Raw genomic sequence first — 17047 nt, forward strand, 5'->3', positions numbered from 1 at the left:
AAACAAAAGTCTTTGGAAATAATATTTATAGATTGACATATTCCTGTATTTGTCTAATTATGTATTTTTTTTTATACAAGATTCCAGCAAACTACATGGTTTAAATTTTTCATTCTACCTTCTCTAGCTAAATTATCAGCTTGAGTATTACAAGATCTAGGGACTTTTTGAAAGCTGAAGCTAGCTTTTTCATCATTGATAAGGTTACCAATGTCTTCGATGTATGTTGGACATGATAGACTCATTGGTTTTTGAACCATAGGAATCTCTTTGTGCTGTGGAAGTTGCTTGTAGAGCACGGCTGAATCACCACAAAATGTTACTGGGTTGAAGCCTAGTCTTTTGATTTGGGAGATGGCCATAAGTAATGCTTCGGCTTCTGCTTCAAGTGGTGAGTCAATCGGTTCAATAGCTGCCTTGCCATGCAGCACAAGTTTTGCTTCTTTGTTGTATAGTGCCCATCCTATTCCCGCATTTTCTTCTGAGGAAGTCCATGATGCGTCTACAAAACAACAAAAGCCATCAATATTACGTATCACATCAATATTATGGATTTTCATGGATGGTGTGGCTTGGCGTGTTTGTAGGAAGGTCTGGGTCTTGTGTTTCTGCATTGTTAGCTTCCATCCAAAGATTTCTGTCTATTAAAGCTCTACCAATTGTGTCTGGGATAGCCCATTTCTTTCCATTGAACACCAGGTCATTTCTCATTTTTCATATTCTCCAACCAAGGAAAGGGAAAAAACTTACTTCCTCTCCCTGGATTTTTCCAATGTTCTGGAGAATATTTATGTTTTTTAGTAGTTAGTTTTGAGGAGAGAACATACCTGAGTTCACTGGTGTGGGAGCAAGGTTCCATATCTCTTTACTGATGCGACAATGGAAGAGCATATGGTTAACTGTTTCTGATTCCTCTCCACATCTTTGGCAGGTATCCTCAATCTGAATTTTCCTTCTGCGTAAATTTTCTGCAACAGGGAGAGCATTGTGTATAACTCTCCACCAAAAGTGTTTTATTTTTGGAGGGGAGTTTAGTTTCCATATATTTTTTAATATTTCTTTTTGCTGGTTACAATTCTCGTTACTCTGTGGGTTTGAGTTAGCTTGTGTGAAAGAGTTTCTGAGAAGGTTGTAACATGATTTTACTGAGTAATAGCCATCTTTTGTATGGATCCATGTGGCGAAGTCTCTTGTGTTCGTCGCTGCTGGACGCACTTTCTTGATAATCTCAAGATCTTCATCAACTACAAAAGCATCAAGTTTGTTAATATCCCACCTTTTAGTAACAGGATCAATAAATTCAGCCACTTTGGTGTTCCAATTTATGTTGCTTTCTCTAGCTTTTGGAGGTCTTGGTGGGTTAGTAGGAAGCCAGTTATCCGTCCACATAAGTGTTTGGTGACCACTTCCTACCACTTTTTTTAAGCCTTTTGAGAGGATTTCATTACCTTTGATAATGCTCTTCCACGCATGGCTAGAATTGGCCCTTGCTTTGGCTTGAAGCAGCTCAGTTTTGGGGAAGTACTTGGCTTTGAAAACTCTTTCCAGGAGGGATTGTGGATTTTGTACTATTCTCCAGCTTTGTTTTGCCACCAGGGCAATATTGAAGTCTCTCAAATCTCTTATGCCTAATCCTCCTTGTTTTTTTGAGTTTGTTATTTTGGGCCAAGCAATCCATGAGATTCTGTGTTTTTCCTTAGTACTGGACCACCAGAATCTTCTCATGGCTCTGGTCATTTGATCAATAGCTCTTTTGGGGAGGAGAAAGCATGACATGCTATATGCCGGGATGGCTATTGCGATTGCTTTGAGGAGAGTTTCTTTTCCTGCAGGAGACAATAATTTAGAGTACCAGCTAGACACTTTATTCTCCAATTTTTGAGTTATATAGGAGAAAGCATTGAATTTGTTTCTTCCTATAAACTCAGGCAAGCCCAGATATCTACCAAATCCTGTAATTTTAGTAATTCCCAAGCGATTGCAGATATTTTCTTTTACATCAGAAGCTAATAGCTTTCCAAAAATTACTGCTGATTTGTTAAGATTAAAATTCTAACCTGTAGCTTTTTCATATATCTTCAGGATTTGGATTATCTCCTCACATTCATCTTCAGTAGTTTTACAGAATAGAAGAGAATCGTCTGCAAACAACAAGCGAGAGATTGATGGTCCATTTCTACTAGCCTTAAAACTATGAAGTTTTCCTGTTTTATACTATTTTGAATGAGAGCAGACAATCCTTCAGTACACAAAAGATATATATATATATATATATATATATATATAAGGTGATAGAGGATTACCTTGTCTAATGCCTCTCTTTGGATGGATGAGACCTACTGGATTCCCGTTTATCAGAATTGAATAAGAGAAACTAGCTATATATTTCATTATCCACTTGCACCATTCATCTGTAAAGCCTAGTTTCCTCATAATAGCCTTTACGAATCTCCACTCTACTTTATCAAAAGCTTTACTAATGTCCAGTTTTAGAGCCATGTATGGTTGTGAAAGGTTTTTGGTCTTTAAAGAGTGGTGAAGCTCGTGAGCTATAAGTATATTATCTGTGATTAATCTATCGGGGACAAAAGCCGTTTGATTGTCTAAAATAATAAACTTGAGCCATGGTTTAAGGCGATCAGCTAGTACTTTAGATATGAGTTTATAAGCAACATTGCAAAGGCTGATGGGCCTAAAGTCTTTGGGACAGGTTGGAGATTCTATTTTTGGGATGAGGCATATATGTGTATGATTTAATTTTTATTTCGTGATGCTCAAAAAAAGATTGGACAAATCCTTCAGTACACAATAGATATATATATGGTGATATAGGATCACCTTGTCTAGTGCCTCTCTTTGGATGGATGTGACCTACTGGATTCCCGTTTATCAGAATTGAATAAGAGACATTACTATACATTTCATTATCCACTTGCACCATTTATCTGCAAAGCCTAGTTTCCTCATAATAGCTTCTACGAATCTCCACTCTACTTTATCAAAAGCTTTACTAATGTCCAGTTTTAGAGCCATGTATGGTTGTGAAAGGTTTTTGGTGTTTAAAGAGTGGAGAAGCTCGTGAGCTATAAGTATATTATCTGTGATTAATCTATCGGGGACAAAAGCCGTTTGATTGTCTGAAATAATAAACTTGAGCCATGGTTTAAGGCGATCAGCTGGTACTTTAGATATGAGTTTATAAGCAACATTGCAAAGGCTGATGGGCCTAAAGTCTTGGGGACAGGTTGGGAATTCTATTTTTGGGATGAGGCATATATGTGTATGATTTAATTCCGGATTTATTTCGTGATGCTCAAAAAAAGATTGGGCAAATTTTAACACACCTTTGCCTACTGAGGACCAATGATCTTTGAAGAATCCCGGGTTTAAGCCGTTTTGCCCTGGAGCCTTCTCCCTATCCATTTGTTGGATAGCTTTAAGTAGTTCTTCTTCTGTGAATGGCTTTGTCAGAGCTTTATTCATTTCTTCTGTGACTCTGGGCCTTATGTGCTGTAGGATTTCCTCCCCATCTCTGTTTACATTTGAGGAAAAGAGATCAGAGAAATAGTTAACAAAAGCTTTATTGATTTTCCTTCCGTATTCCACATCTTGCCAGAGTTATCGTATATTGTTGTTATACGATTGAAACACCTTCTTTCTTTTGCTTTCATATGAAAGAATCTAGTGTTTCTGTCTCCAGATTCAACCACAAGATGCGGCTTTTCGATCTCCAGTATTCCTCCTCTAGCTTATATTCTTTTTGAAGTTTAGATTTTAACATATTTGTAGGAAAAGTTTAAGGGATAGGAATTATACGCTTTTCCAAGAAGATTCTTCAGTTCTTCTATCTTTTTTGCTGAGTTCGTTGCAGTCTTTGATTTCCACCGAGCAAGACAGGCCCTACATTTTTTCAGAGCAATATGGAGTTGAGATCCTGGAATGCTCATACATTTCATTTCCCAGAGATTGCTGATTTCCTTCTTGATCTCCTTTTTGAACCTCCATCTGTTGTCATATCTGAAAAGCTTTATCCCTTTCCATTTTTTTTCTCTTGTATGGAGAATAAGAGGTTTATGGTCAGATCCAATCCAATCAAGCAATTGAACATAAGCTCTAGGAAATAGATCATGCCATTCAGCTGTTGCTACAGCTCTATTGATTTTTGATTGGACTGTATGATTTTTTCTTTAACCTATCCAGGTGAAGTTACCTCCTATTGTTTTTAACTCGTGGAGGCCAGTTGCATTGAGCATTCTTCTGAATGTGTTGAAAGTGTATTCTGCTCTTTTTGGACCTCCGCTCTTTTCCTCGTTGCTCTTTATGTCGTTAAAGTCTCCAAGGGCTACTATTGGCTTGCTACTAAGAATGCCTGCTTCAGCCAGTCCTATCATTCTTTTCCATTGTTTGTTCCTCATTTGCTGGTTCGGGTTTCCATATATATACGAAAGGCAAAATGTAGGTCTTCCTGGTTCCGGTATGTACATATCTGTGTGGTGGAGGGTTGGTTTCTGCACAAAACTGATGTTGATTCCTTTATCCCAAAAAATAGCCATTCCACCACTAAGCCCATCTGATGGTACAACAAAATTGTGGGCGTAACCTAGATCATTACCGATGCCTTGCATATATTTTACACCGTTTTTAGTTTCTGTGAGAAACAAGACATCAGTTTTAAAAGACTTCTGGATATCTTTGAGGTAGGAAATTGTCAGGGGGTTCCTCTTTAATCCCTGACAATTCCAGTGCATAACTCTCATGGATCTATGGGTGGTCTTCTGGCGACCACCACGCCATCCCGATCCTCTTCTGTAGTTCGTTGCCTGTAAGACGGGCTAAATTCCTCCAGTTCAATGTCATCAGCCTTGCGCTTTGTGCCTCTATGTTGGTAGGATGAGGATCCTATCTCGAACACTGAGACTGGTGGTGTTGGGATAGGATCAAAGTGTTGTACGGAGAGGTTTCCATGATTGAGGAGAGGCTGAGTAACATCTTGTATATATTCGTTCACTCTGATTTGGTCTTCAGCTTCGAGGTTCTCTTGATTCTCATGCTCTTACAGTTCATTAGCAGGCTCGTCATTTTCTAACTGCTGGACTTGAGCCGGCTCTTGTTGCTCCTTTGGATGTTCCATAATCTGATTGCAGACTGCTTCTCCATGTGTTAGTCTGCCGCAAATGTGACATAATTTCTTGAGTCTTTCGTATTCAAAACGCAGGAGAGTCAGCTCTGCTCATTCTTCCAGTTCTGCGTATCTTGTGAAAGTAAGTGGTTGATAGGCATCAAATCTTACTCTAATCCATACTTCAGCCGGACTTTCTCTGGTAGGTTCAACTATTTTGAGACCCTCAAGTTGTCCTAATCCTCTACCTATCTCTTCTATCACCAGAGGGTTTCGGTACTCATTAGGAATGTTGTATACTTGGATCCAGAAGGAGATAGTGGAGAGGAAGTTTTGGCTCCTTCGTCTGTACCATGGGTCCATAACAACCATCCAGTTTTTGAAAAACCAAGGGCCTCTGTCTATGACTGACAACATATTATGCTCCTGGGAGAAGAAGAACTGGATAGTGCCGTCGTCATTTATTTGTCCACGAACTCTGTCATGGAGTCTCCAAGCTTTAGGGAGTGTGTTTCGCATCCAGCTTAGGTTTTGATGAGCTGGATTGAGACCACGAACTAGTAGGCTGAGCCGATTATCCCTTGCGTTTCTTCTTTGTGCTTCATTTGAGAGTCGGATCGGTTGGAGATTCGATCATATGTTTAGATTCTGCATTGCTTTCCACAAGTCTTGATCCGTTGTGGATAGAAGGTTTTGATTGATGCTTTTGAGTGAGTAGAGAGACTTTAAACCGATTAATCGGAGTGAAAGCGCTGATCGTGAAGTTAAGACCCTAATCCCCTTTTCAGGAACCTTCGGGAGAAAACTCGTTTTCTGTCTAATTATATATTTTCTATGATAAATACACAGAAAGGTGGTCACAAAAATGATTTGGACGTAAGGAAACGTTGTCCATATGAGCGAGCTTGTGGTCTGGTGCAGTGGTAGTGGATGTGCCTTAGATGCAAACACATTTCGGGTTCGATCATCCTGCTGCGGAAACTAAGTCACATTATTCTGTTCACCACGGTTGCGGTTACGTCCCTATGAAAACTCGGTAAAAGGTCTGTCGTGGACTGCACATCTCTTACCCAGGATTAGGTCTGTGTTTTTAATAGATCCGAGTTTAACATTTATTTTTCAAAAACATTATTCATATAATCATTCATCGTGAGTAAAATAAAATAAGTCAAGTCATACTGGAACATATGATTAAAATAGAGTTCAACGTGATGGCACGCTATTTCGTGAAAACGCGAATGAGACCGACGTTTTACTAAACGACGTCAAAATCATGATATCACGTTTTATCTGTTTCATTGGATCGTACTAGTCACGCTCCCGTTTAAGCGCGTAGATTCACGACGTAAACAAGAAGACCGTGTAATTACCACGTGGCTGGCATATGTCGCAAGCTTGCCGATTTAGGACAGGATCAAAATTCTCAGTTGGTTGTCCAATCTGAAAATATACTTCATATCGGTTCCTAAACTTTTTGTTTTTACCAGGCTTTACCCAGTTCTTTCCAGAAAATTCAAATTCAAATTCAAACTTTCATGTTTAAAAATTTACATATGAAATTAACTTAACACAAGACTACTGCGTTATTGTTTTTAGAAAAAACTTAAAACAAGACTTACATTCAAATTCATCAGATAAGTATAACATACTACTATTAGCATTTTGACTTAAAATAAGTACATGATAATTTATTAGTCAACTATAAAATCGTTATCTTATTTAGTAAATTGAGTTATTGTTTAATCTATTTAATCTAACTTTATCTATAGTATAAACATAAATATAGATATGTAACCATTCAGAGGATAAATATATCACATTTGGTTAAATAGTTCCAAAATTAAATATTTATATATAGAAATAGTTTATCTTACAAAAAAATAGTTACATATGAATAAATTAAATATCTGTAAATACAGACACACACATATATATATATATATATATACTGGGTCAAATAGTATATAATATATTTTATGGTTATTAAAAATATAAAACAATATGTATAGAAATATTTCCATGAAAAATGTTTGTGAAAAATCAAACATTGAATCACAAACATTAAAATTTAGCAAGTCTTCTGTTGATTAATAATTTTTGAATAGGAAAACGTCAAAATTATAGACATTTTTCCGATTCCATTCCCAATTTCCCATGACATCGTTGAAACGAGAAGGCAATTGTGTAACAAAAAAAAAAAACTTATGTTTAAGTAAATTTAGGATAAACGGAATGAGACATTTTTCAACTTTAAAGTCAGAGTCTACGAATAGACGCCGGCCGACTTTAGCATAAACCATCCTTCAATATTTTTCTCTTTCTCCGTGTAGTTTCAGCGTTTATGTATTTGACAAAAACGGCACGACGTCTCTTTTTTTTTCTCTTCCAAATTTGTGTGCTGTTAAACATAACCGATCTCTCTGTTTCTATACTCTGTTTTTTCCTCTTTCTCTCTCTCTCATTCTGCTTCTTTTTTCCCTTATCTGTTTCTGTTTCTGTTTCATCTTTAGCTTTGTGTCTGAGAAAGCAGAAGAGAAAGCTAAATACTTGTTTGGATTTGCGCAATGCTTTTCCTTGGATAAAACTCGGAGGAATAGTATTCCTTCATGACTATCCAAACATGCTCCAATTATTTTCCTGGGTTCTTGTCTTTATTTGGCATCATTCTGTAACCTAATCGCAATGTTGCTTCTTGAAAAAGGGCTGACTTTATTTTTGGTCAACGAAAGCTAAAAGATTCTAAAGGTACGGTTTTTGATTCAATGGGTTCTGCAAAATGTCAAATTCTTTGATATTGTACAAAAATCTGATACTTGATCTTGATTCTGTTGTCTAAACTCTCATGTCATGTCATTGTTTTATTGATTTACATCCACATTTTGAAAATAATTTTACTTCGGGTTCTGAAATGTTTTTGCAGGTGAAAGAAATTTAAAGGGTTTAGTGTTCAAAAAAAAAGAAAAAAAATTTAAAGGGTTTTATATAGTTGAGATGGCGACTTTATCAGATATTGGAGTAGCGGCTGCAATAAACATTCTAAGTGCTTTGATATTCCTTTTGCTATTTGCAATCTTGAGGATCCAACCAATCAACGATAGGGTTTATTTCCCTAAATGGTACTTAAAAGGTCTTAGGAGCAGCCCGGTTACTTCGGGTGCTTTTGTGACCAAAGTTGCGAATTTTGATTTCGGATCTTACATACGGTTCTTAAACTGGATCCCCGCGGCGCTCAAGATGCCAGAAGCTGAACTTATTGATCATGCTGGTTTGGATTCTGCCGTCTACTTGAGGATTTACTTGATTGGGTAATCAAAATGTTCAATCCCTCTAGATTATTGGATAATCAAAATGTTTAACCCTTTTCATTATTGCATACAATGTTGCCTTAAGGACTTGATCTTCGTATGATCATTGATCGTGAGATAAGGAAGAGAATGATTAATAATAACATGGGAGAATAATCCCGAAAATATTTTAATAGTTCACTAATATGAAATTAATAAATATTAAATAATATTTTATTAAAATTAAAATAACATCATATAGATAAATTTTATGTTTATTTATTGTTTAGTCGGTTTATTACTTCATCTGTGACATTTCCAGAATTTTAAATAAAATAAATTAGACAAAGATCTTCGTTCCGACCATTTATTCTTTGTGTGGTTTTACTATTTCACAGACTTAAGATCTTTGTTCCGATCGCATTACTTTCATGGTCAATTCTGGTACCTGTCAATTGGACTAGTGATGGACTGCAGCTAGCACAACTACGTAATGTAACATCGAGCGATATCGATAAGCTTTCGATTTCAAATGTCATATATGGATCAGACAGGTTCGTTACAAAAATAATATATTGAGTTGGCAATTTCTTTTTATTTCTAACTCTAATGATTATAATATTTGTTAATATTGGTAAAGGTTTTGGGCGCATCTTGTGATGGAATACGCATTCACATTCTGGACTTGTTATGTTCTTATGAATGAATATGAGAAAATAGCTTCAATGCGGTTAGCATTTCTCCAATCCGAAAAGCGACGTGCTGATCAATTCACCGTACGATGCTTCATTTCATTTATATATAATCTGATATTTTGGTCTAACACTATCTATGAAATAGCTTCTAATGTTTTCACTTTGACAGGTTCTGGTTAGGAACGTACCACCGGACTCACACGAGTCAATTAGCGAAAATGTGGAGCATTTCTTTATGGTTAACCACCCGGATCATTATCTTACAAATCAGGTTAGCACATAGTCCTAAAGGGAATATTCTTGGTTCTGTTTATGGATGTTTTCTTGGTTAAGTCAAGTCCTTAAGGAACTAATCTTGATTATGTTTATCAATGTTTTCTTGGTTAAGTCTAATTGATTTTATAAATAGGTGGTTTACAATGCAAATGAATTGGCTGGCTTAGTAGAAGAGAAGAAGAAAATGCAGAACTGGTTTGATTACTACCAACTGAAGTATACAAGAAACAAGGAACACAGGCCAAGAGTAAAGGTAAATACTTGAAGAAAATCTAAATTACATTCCTAGAGAGAAGCTTTTATCTGATTCTGTCTCATGTCGCAGTTGGGGTTTCTTGGTCTATGGGGAAAGAAAGTAGATGCAATGGATCATTATACAGCTGAGATCGAGAAGCTAAGCGAGCAGGTAAGTATTGTTTCTTCTAAAGTGCATTCTTTTGCTTTCTAGGGATAATTTGATTTTCACAGATAATGGCAGAAAGGAAGAGAGTAAAGAAAGACGAAAATGGTGTAATCCCAGCAGCTTTTGTCTCTTTTAAAACACGTTGGGGCGCTGCGGTTTGCGCACAGACCCAACAGACAAAGAATCCAACCGAGTGGTTAACCGAATGGGCTCCCGAGGCAAGAGAAGTGTATTGGCCAAACCTTGCCACGCCTTACGTGTCTCTCACGGTGAGGAGATTTGTAATGCACGTTGCCTTCTTCTTCCTCACTTTTTTCTTCATCATCCCAATCGCATTTGTGCAATCCCTTGCGAGTATCGAAGGTATCCAAAAATCCGCTCCGTTCCTCAATACCATCATAGAAAAGTACGTTCACGTTTTCTCTAGTTTCTTGCTTAGGGTTTCGATTGAGAATCAAATCTTGACCAATCTTGCGTGCACAGGAAGTTTATTAAATCGGTGATCCAAGGGTTTCTTCCCGGTATTGTCTTGAAGCTCTTTCTGATATTTCTGCCGACGATCTTGATGATCATGTCGAAATTCGAAGGTTTTGTTTCAATATCATCATTAGAGAGAAGAGCCGCTTTCAGATATTATCTATTCAACCTTGTGAATGTTTTCCTCGGTAGCATAATCACCGGATCTGCATTTGAACAGCTAGATTCTTTCCTTAAACAATCCGCTGATCAGTAAGCATGACCTCTCTCGCTAGCCTCAACTTTATTTTTCTACTAGAGAACTTTTGTTTCTCAACGTTCTTACCTTCTTGTTATTAGGATTCCACGGACGGTTGGGGTAGCCATTCCAATAAAGGCAACGTTCTTTATAACGTATATAATGGTTGATGGTTGGGCCGGTGTGGCTGGAGAGATTCTTAGGTTGAAACCGTTTGTCATTTTCCATTTGAAGAACTTCTTCTTGGTGAAAACTGAAAAAGATAGAGAAGAAGCAATGGATCCGGGACAGATTGATTTTTATGCAACGGAGCCTCGGATTCAACTCTACTTCCTCCTTGGTCTTGTCTATGCTCCAGTCACACCCGTTCTACTTCCGTTCATCATCTTCTTCTTTGGTTTCGCTTACCTCATCTTCCGTCATCAGGTGAATAGCCAACTCTTCTTATTTATGCTAACTTGACAATTTCATCTAGTTACTTTTCTTCAGTTTTGATTTCTTGCTTTTTTAGGAAAATGACAATTAATGATTTTTAATTGAATACAGTTTCATTTTTTTCAAATAATTTTGTTTCTTGGTTCATATTTGTATTGAAAATTTGGAAATCAAAATGTGTTTCTTGCGGACCAAACAGTTGAAGTGAAACTAAATTTTACTTCCCAAAGATTTTTTTTTCAAATTGTTTTTTCCCCCCTGGATATCTAAAGAATAACAACATTCTAATCAATTTGGTCTATCCAGATATCTAGTTTCAAGACACTTGAAGCCTGTCGATTTGGTTTTAGCTAAACCATATTTCTTTGCAGATCATAAATGTGTATAATCAAGAGTATGAGAGCGCGGCTGCGTACTGGCCGGACGTCCATGGACGTATAATATCAGCATTGATCATCTCTCAAATCCTTTTGATTGGATTAATGAGCACAAAAGGAAAAGCTCAGTCCACGCCTTTTCTTGTCATTCTACCCATTCTCACCATCGGTTTTCACCGGTTCTGCAAAGGCCGGTATGAATCTGCATTCGTCGTTAACCCTTTGCAGGTTAGTATACTAACACTTCAGCTCACTTTCCTTATATACCAAGATTGAAAAAAATCTTTACATCAGCCTACCGGTTATGTTAACCGATGGTAGCTTTAGCTTGATTTTCGTTCGATTCAGTATGCGTTTATTTAATCTGTTAGTATTGTGTTACAGGAATCTATGATTAAGGATACGTTGGAACGCGCAAGAGAGCCCAACTTGAATCTTAAAGGGTTTCTTCAAAACGCATATATTCATCCAGTTTTTAAAGACGAAGAATGCGAAGATGACCAGTATGAGGAACTTAACGAGGATTCGGATGACGAAAATTGTGTAGTTGTACCTACCAAGCGTCAGTCTCGAAGAACCACCGCTAGCAGCAGCAATCCGAATGGTGGTTCGTCACAACCCCTGTCTTGTAATCAACCTGACACTGGTAAAGGAAAACCGGAGCCTTGATGTTCAATGAGTAAATCATTATAACGTTTTGGTTGTATATTCAGTACTAAAAGAAACATAATTGATGCATATATATCATTTTGTTTGGATTTTTGTGAACAGTTTTGTATATTTCAATGCTTGTCATTCTGTTGTATGAGTTTGTTGTCACTATTCTATTACACGATTGTATAAAAAAAAGAGAAATTCTTACCTCTAGATTCACCGACCAATAGTGTTTGAGTATTTAATATTTGTTATCTTTTAAAAAAGGAAACAAAATTGAATTTCCAAATAAGATTATATATTTAAAATAAAACAATAAAAATACATAAAAATAATTACAAAAATTATATAAATAAATATTGTTAAACCGTTAGCAAAATACTAAATCCTATACCCTAAATCCTAAACTCCAAACCCTAAATTATAAACTTTAAATCTTCGATAAACCGTAAACCATTGGAAAATTTTAAACCCTAAATCATACATTAAAAACTAAATCTTAATAACACTAAACTCTAAACCCTAATCACTAAGCCATAAACCATTGGATAAACCCTGAACCCTTGGATAAATCATAAACTCTAAATCAAAAAAATTTAAAATTAAATCCTAGAGTTTATGATTTATCCAAGGGTTCAGGGTTTATCCAATGGTTTATGGCTTAGTGATTAGGGTTTAGAGTTTAGTGTTATTAAGATTTAGTTTTTAATGTATGATTTAGGGTTTAAGATTTTCCAACGGTTTATAGTTTATCCAAAGTTTAAGGTTTAATGTTTAGGGTTTAGGATTTAGGGTTTAGGGTATAAGGTTTAGTATTTTGCTGTAAACTTAACAATATTAATTAATTATTTTTTGTAACTATTTTTATGTATTTTTATTATTTTATTTTAAAAATATAATCTAATTTGGATATTCAATTTTATTTATTTTTTTAAAAGATATCAAATATCAAATACTCAAATACTATTGGACGGTGAACCTAGAGTTTCTCTGAAAAAATTCAATACACGAACAATTTTGTAAAAAAAAAAAGAACAACTCACCTTTTTTAAAAAAACGAGGACAACTCTTTGCATGGTTGGTAACATTGTAATTAGGGGTGGGAAAAAACTAACCCAAATTAACCGAACCGACTCTGCTGAACTCAGTCCAAACCAAATTTTATGCTCTAACATTTGGTTAAATTTTTTATCAATCTAACTGGTTCGGTTAAAATTCGATTTTAAACTGGACCAAACCAAAAACACTGAAGTAAATTTTTAATTAGATTAATTAGATATATTAAAAGTATTAAGATTAAAGATATTTAACAATGTGACATAGATAAGTAAACATAATTTTATACAATTTACTTCTGAAATAATAACACAAGCACAACTAACAATAAAATAGAAGAATGTCATTCTTAAACACTATCATCAAAACCTAAAATTAATTATGATATTTATATTAGGTTAATAATATAAATTATTGAATTATACATGTTCTATATTTTTGTTGTGATGTTTAAATTTATGCATAAATATAAAATGAAGAAATTAATAATATAGTCTCAAATGATAATTTGTTTTATATTTTGTATATTAAATTTTCATAACCGAACTAGAACAAACCTAAAAAATAAATTCGGTTGAACTAAGCAAATACAAACCAAACTAAACTAATTTCGGTTTGACACTTGGTTAAAGTTTTTTCAAACTCAAATAAACCAAATCAAACCAAAATTTAAATGGAATCCGGATTTATACCGGAATGTCCAACCCTAACTATAATGACTCTGCTTTAAGTGGGTTTGTTTTAAAATATTAAAGCCCAAATCATAAGAGCATGATTAACCCACAAATCCCATTGGGTGTCTTAATGAGTATTTTACTAATTAAATGTAATTAAGAACCTTGTTTAAGAAACACCTTGATTCATACCCTCCAATGGTAGTTTCTTATTTAGGGGGTCTTAAAAAAAATTAGACATGTCCAAAGCATATAGTTTAGAATGAAAACAATCTAATGTTGTTAATTCTAGGAGGAGACTTAACTCATAGAACATACTTCAAGCAGCCTCAATTACTGCCTGCTACTAGGATGTTCTTTGTGGTGAGGCCTTGAAATGTTTGTATATCAACCTGAAACTCTTTCAAAGCAGCATCGCCTATGTTTTTCGTAGAATCATATCTCCACACCTAATGCATTACACAAATATATTGTTACAATACCGGTCTATATATAATATGTACACTTAACTACTCCAATACCAGAGGGTTAGAGGCGTGTGTCTTTTCAATCTCCTCCTTGAAGTTAGACTTGTTCTTCTTATTATTAAGAGCAATAACACTGCCACTTAGCTCTCGGGAACAAAGCAGCTTCAATGCTTTCAGTTTATTTTTCTTCTGATAATTAGGTTCCTGATGAAAATAAAAACTGATTGATTAGACAATCAATCTGCCAAGACTCAAAGCTTTTAACACAATAAGTAACTGACCTTGAAATGCTTTGAATTAGGCTTTTGTTCTGCTGCTTTTGAAGAAGAAGAAGAAGAAGAAGAAGGTTTTGAACCTGGGATAGGACCTTTAATTGCGAAATATTTTTTTCTTCTCCTCGTCGAAATAAAACCCAGGAAGATCTGAAATCAATTTTTTTTTAAAACCACATCAATCTCAATCTCAGGAACGTAATCTAGAAGAATTATTGAGGAGGAAGAGGATTCAGACCTGGTCTCATGTTGTCGTCTAGGCACCACCTCTGTTCTCTCTGTGGCTGCAAAAACAGAGTATTGGAGGGAAGTGCAAGGATGGAAGAACATGACAAAGGACCTGTGCGCAACACATTTACATGATCACTTGGTATCATCATCAATCACAATCTTGTAATTTTAGCCTGAAAAAAGAACGAAACAGAATCAATTACGCACATACATGTATTGTAATAGTGGGATAAAGAAGAAGAAGAAGAAGAAGAAGAGAGGATACTCGATCAAAAGCAGAAGCAGTTGACTCAACAACATCATCATCATCTTCGATAGCATCAACATCGATTGTCATATTTAAGAAACCCACAAGAAATTAAACAAAAGCAACAAAACAGAATCAATTGACAGATAAGTGATTGCTCTGATTCTTAATTTATCAGCAACAGACTGTGTCCTGATAAGTGATTGCTTTGATTCAGATGTAATCAGAGGAAGAGAAGCTTACGCTTTGAGAAGAAGCCATAGGAGGATTGGGGAAGCGAGATGGGTCGAAGAGGAGAGTGGAAGAAGCAAGCTTTGGAGGAATTCATGGAGAGGATGAGGGATAACGCGGCGCAGAGCCAAGGAGAGATCACGAGAGAGAGAGAGAGGCGGAGTTGATTTCATGAGAGAGAGAAAGATACGTGAATGCCCAACACGTGTTTCAAGAGACGTGTCTTCTGGACCCTAATTAAGAGACGTTCCTTCTCTAATTGCATAATTTCTTTTTTTTTTAATCCTAAAAACATTAAAAACCCACCATAGGAAACTGCGTTAATGGTGCTCTAAGTCCATTAAATTATAAGACCTTAACCCTAATAGTTATCATCTCCTCACAGCCATGGCTATGATTTATTATGTATAAACTTTGATGTGTTAGTTTTAGGTGTTTTTGATATGTTTTAATTTTTTGAGATGTTTATGCAATGGGTTTCTTTTGTTTTTCTATGAACGGTTTTGCGAAACACTATTTTGGATTTAATCAAAAACATTATTTTGGATTAAGTTAGAATAGATTTAGATTTTGAATGAAAATCTTTTTAAAGTAATTTACAATTGATAACATGTTCTTAAGAAAAAGAGGCCGATGTTACAAACATACTAAAATATATGATAATCTAGATAATGTTAGATTTTAGACTTTAACAACAATTGTTTGACCAAAAAAAACAACTTATCAACAATTTTAAAATCAGGTGGAAAATCAGCTTGGCCTAATGTATATTTGTACTGTGTAGGAGATGGATTACGTCCCTCCACAAGGCCCATCGAATAACAAGCCTTAATCCAGCAAGTTGGATTAGTTTGGTCGGCTCGGCGGCCAAACGTATCGGCTCGACCTTAGAGTACTTTTAGCCGGTCGAGTAAGCCGACCAAAAGTACCCCGCTTGGAGGAAACTTTGTCCAGGCCCGCATACTCGGCCTCTCACATCAAGGCCCAAAGAGGTACGAAATTAGGGCATCAAGGACAGGAGACCTATAAAAGAGGAGGAGAAGCAACAAAAAAATGGACTTTTTGACGATTGAACAGACCAAGGTTTTTCTTTCTCACTTTCCTGTCACTCTTGTAACCCTTTGGTTTGAATCTAATAAAACGTCTTTAGTCATCCCATTTCCAAGTTCTTTCAACCTAGTCGACTGAATCCCGTTCAAACAATTGGCGCCCACCGTGGGACTGACTAAAGTAACGTTCTAGATCTACATGGTTCAAGACGACGCCACCTTCGGCGCTCCTGGCGGAGAACCGACCCCTACGCCCGAAGCCGCGCCACCCATCGCCGCAGATTTTATGAGCTCTATCATAGCTCGACTTGCTCGTCAAGACGAAGTCCAAAAGACGACCAACGACCAACGACCAATTAGCTGCTTTGGTCGCGGCACTCACAGCTCCCGATGGCCAAAAAAGCCGTCCCCAACAGATACGCTGTCGCCTCTTTAACACCAACCCAACGGCGACCGGAGGCGACCATATCTCAGACGACTCGGAGCCTAATGAAACCCTTCTCGCCGACTATCCCCCAGTAGGTTCTGATCTCGCAACCATACGCGAGCTCGCCGAGCTCAAACTCAGCTTCCAACAAATGAGCGAGAAGATCCATCAAGTAACCAGCACGGCCCCGCAAATCGAGAGCGTCCTCGCCGCAACATCACGCACTCCGTTTACTAGCGCTCTGACCAGTGTGCAACTCGGAAAGATAGAGAAGCTGCACCTACCCGAGTACAAACCCGGCAGAGACCCAGTGGAACACATGACAGCTTTCAACATCGCGATGGCACGGGCTCGACTCCCCGACGAAGAAAGGGACGCAGGCTACTGCCAACTGTTCGTCGAAACTCTCCACGAGCAAGCCCTAACCTGGTTTTC

The 17047-nt window shown here is 36.6% G+C and overlaps 3 protein-coding genes and 1 long non-coding RNA gene across 4 annotated transcripts; 1 reads left to right on the forward strand and 3 right to left on the reverse strand.

The window, feature by feature from the left end:
• On the reverse strand, positions 1-2515 carry LOC106313893. The gene is made up of 5 exons (XM_013751821.1): positions 2304-2515; positions 2058-2141; positions 1449-1826; positions 828-1244; positions 1-502 (listed from the first exon to the last, which is right to left on the reverse strand). Exons 1-5 carry the CDS (start codon positions 2497-2499, stop codon positions 72-74), a joined length of 1506 nt encoding a protein of 501 aa, XP_013607275.1. The 5' UTR covers positions 2500-2515; the 3' UTR covers positions 1-71.
• A 2238-nt stretch (positions 2516-4753) lies between these two features.
• LOC106314356 lies at positions 4754-5638 on the reverse strand. The gene is made up of 2 exons (XM_013752237.1): positions 5291-5638; positions 4754-5050 (listed from the first exon to the last, which is right to left on the reverse strand). Exons 1-2 carry the CDS (start codon positions 5636-5638, stop codon positions 4754-4756), a joined length of 645 nt encoding a protein of 214 aa, XP_013607691.1.
• Positions 5639-7458: 1820 nt separating this feature from the next.
• On the forward strand, positions 7459-12198 carry LOC106313910 (CSC1-like protein At1g62320). The gene is made up of 12 exons (XM_013751843.1): positions 7459-7864; positions 8040-8424; positions 8802-8957; positions 9044-9179; positions 9268-9369; positions 9508-9627; positions 9700-9780; positions 9843-10183; positions 10261-10506; positions 10594-10918; positions 11299-11532; positions 11689-12198. Exons 2-12 carry the CDS (start codon positions 8111-8113, stop codon positions 11971-11973), a joined length of 2340 nt encoding a protein of 779 aa, XP_013607297.1. The 5' UTR covers positions 7459-7864; positions 8040-8110; the 3' UTR covers positions 11974-12198.
• A 1385-nt stretch (positions 12199-13583) lies between these two features.
• Positions 13584-15330, reverse strand: LOC106316204. Its single transcript, XR_001264766.1, has 5 exons — positions 14924-15330; positions 14666-14831; positions 14437-14577; positions 14210-14359; positions 13584-14137 (listed from the first exon to the last, which is right to left on the reverse strand). It is a non-coding gene; the product is annotated as an uncharacterized LOC106316204 (long non-coding RNA).
• Between the last annotated feature and the right edge of the window lie 1717 nt (positions 15331-17047).

Source organism: Brassica oleracea, chromosome C9 (assembly GCF_000695525.1).
Source record: "Brassica oleracea var. oleracea cultivar TO1000 chromosome C9, BOL, whole genome shotgun sequence".
NCBI lineage: Eukaryota > Viridiplantae > Streptophyta > Magnoliopsida > Brassicales > Brassicaceae > Brassica > Brassica oleracea.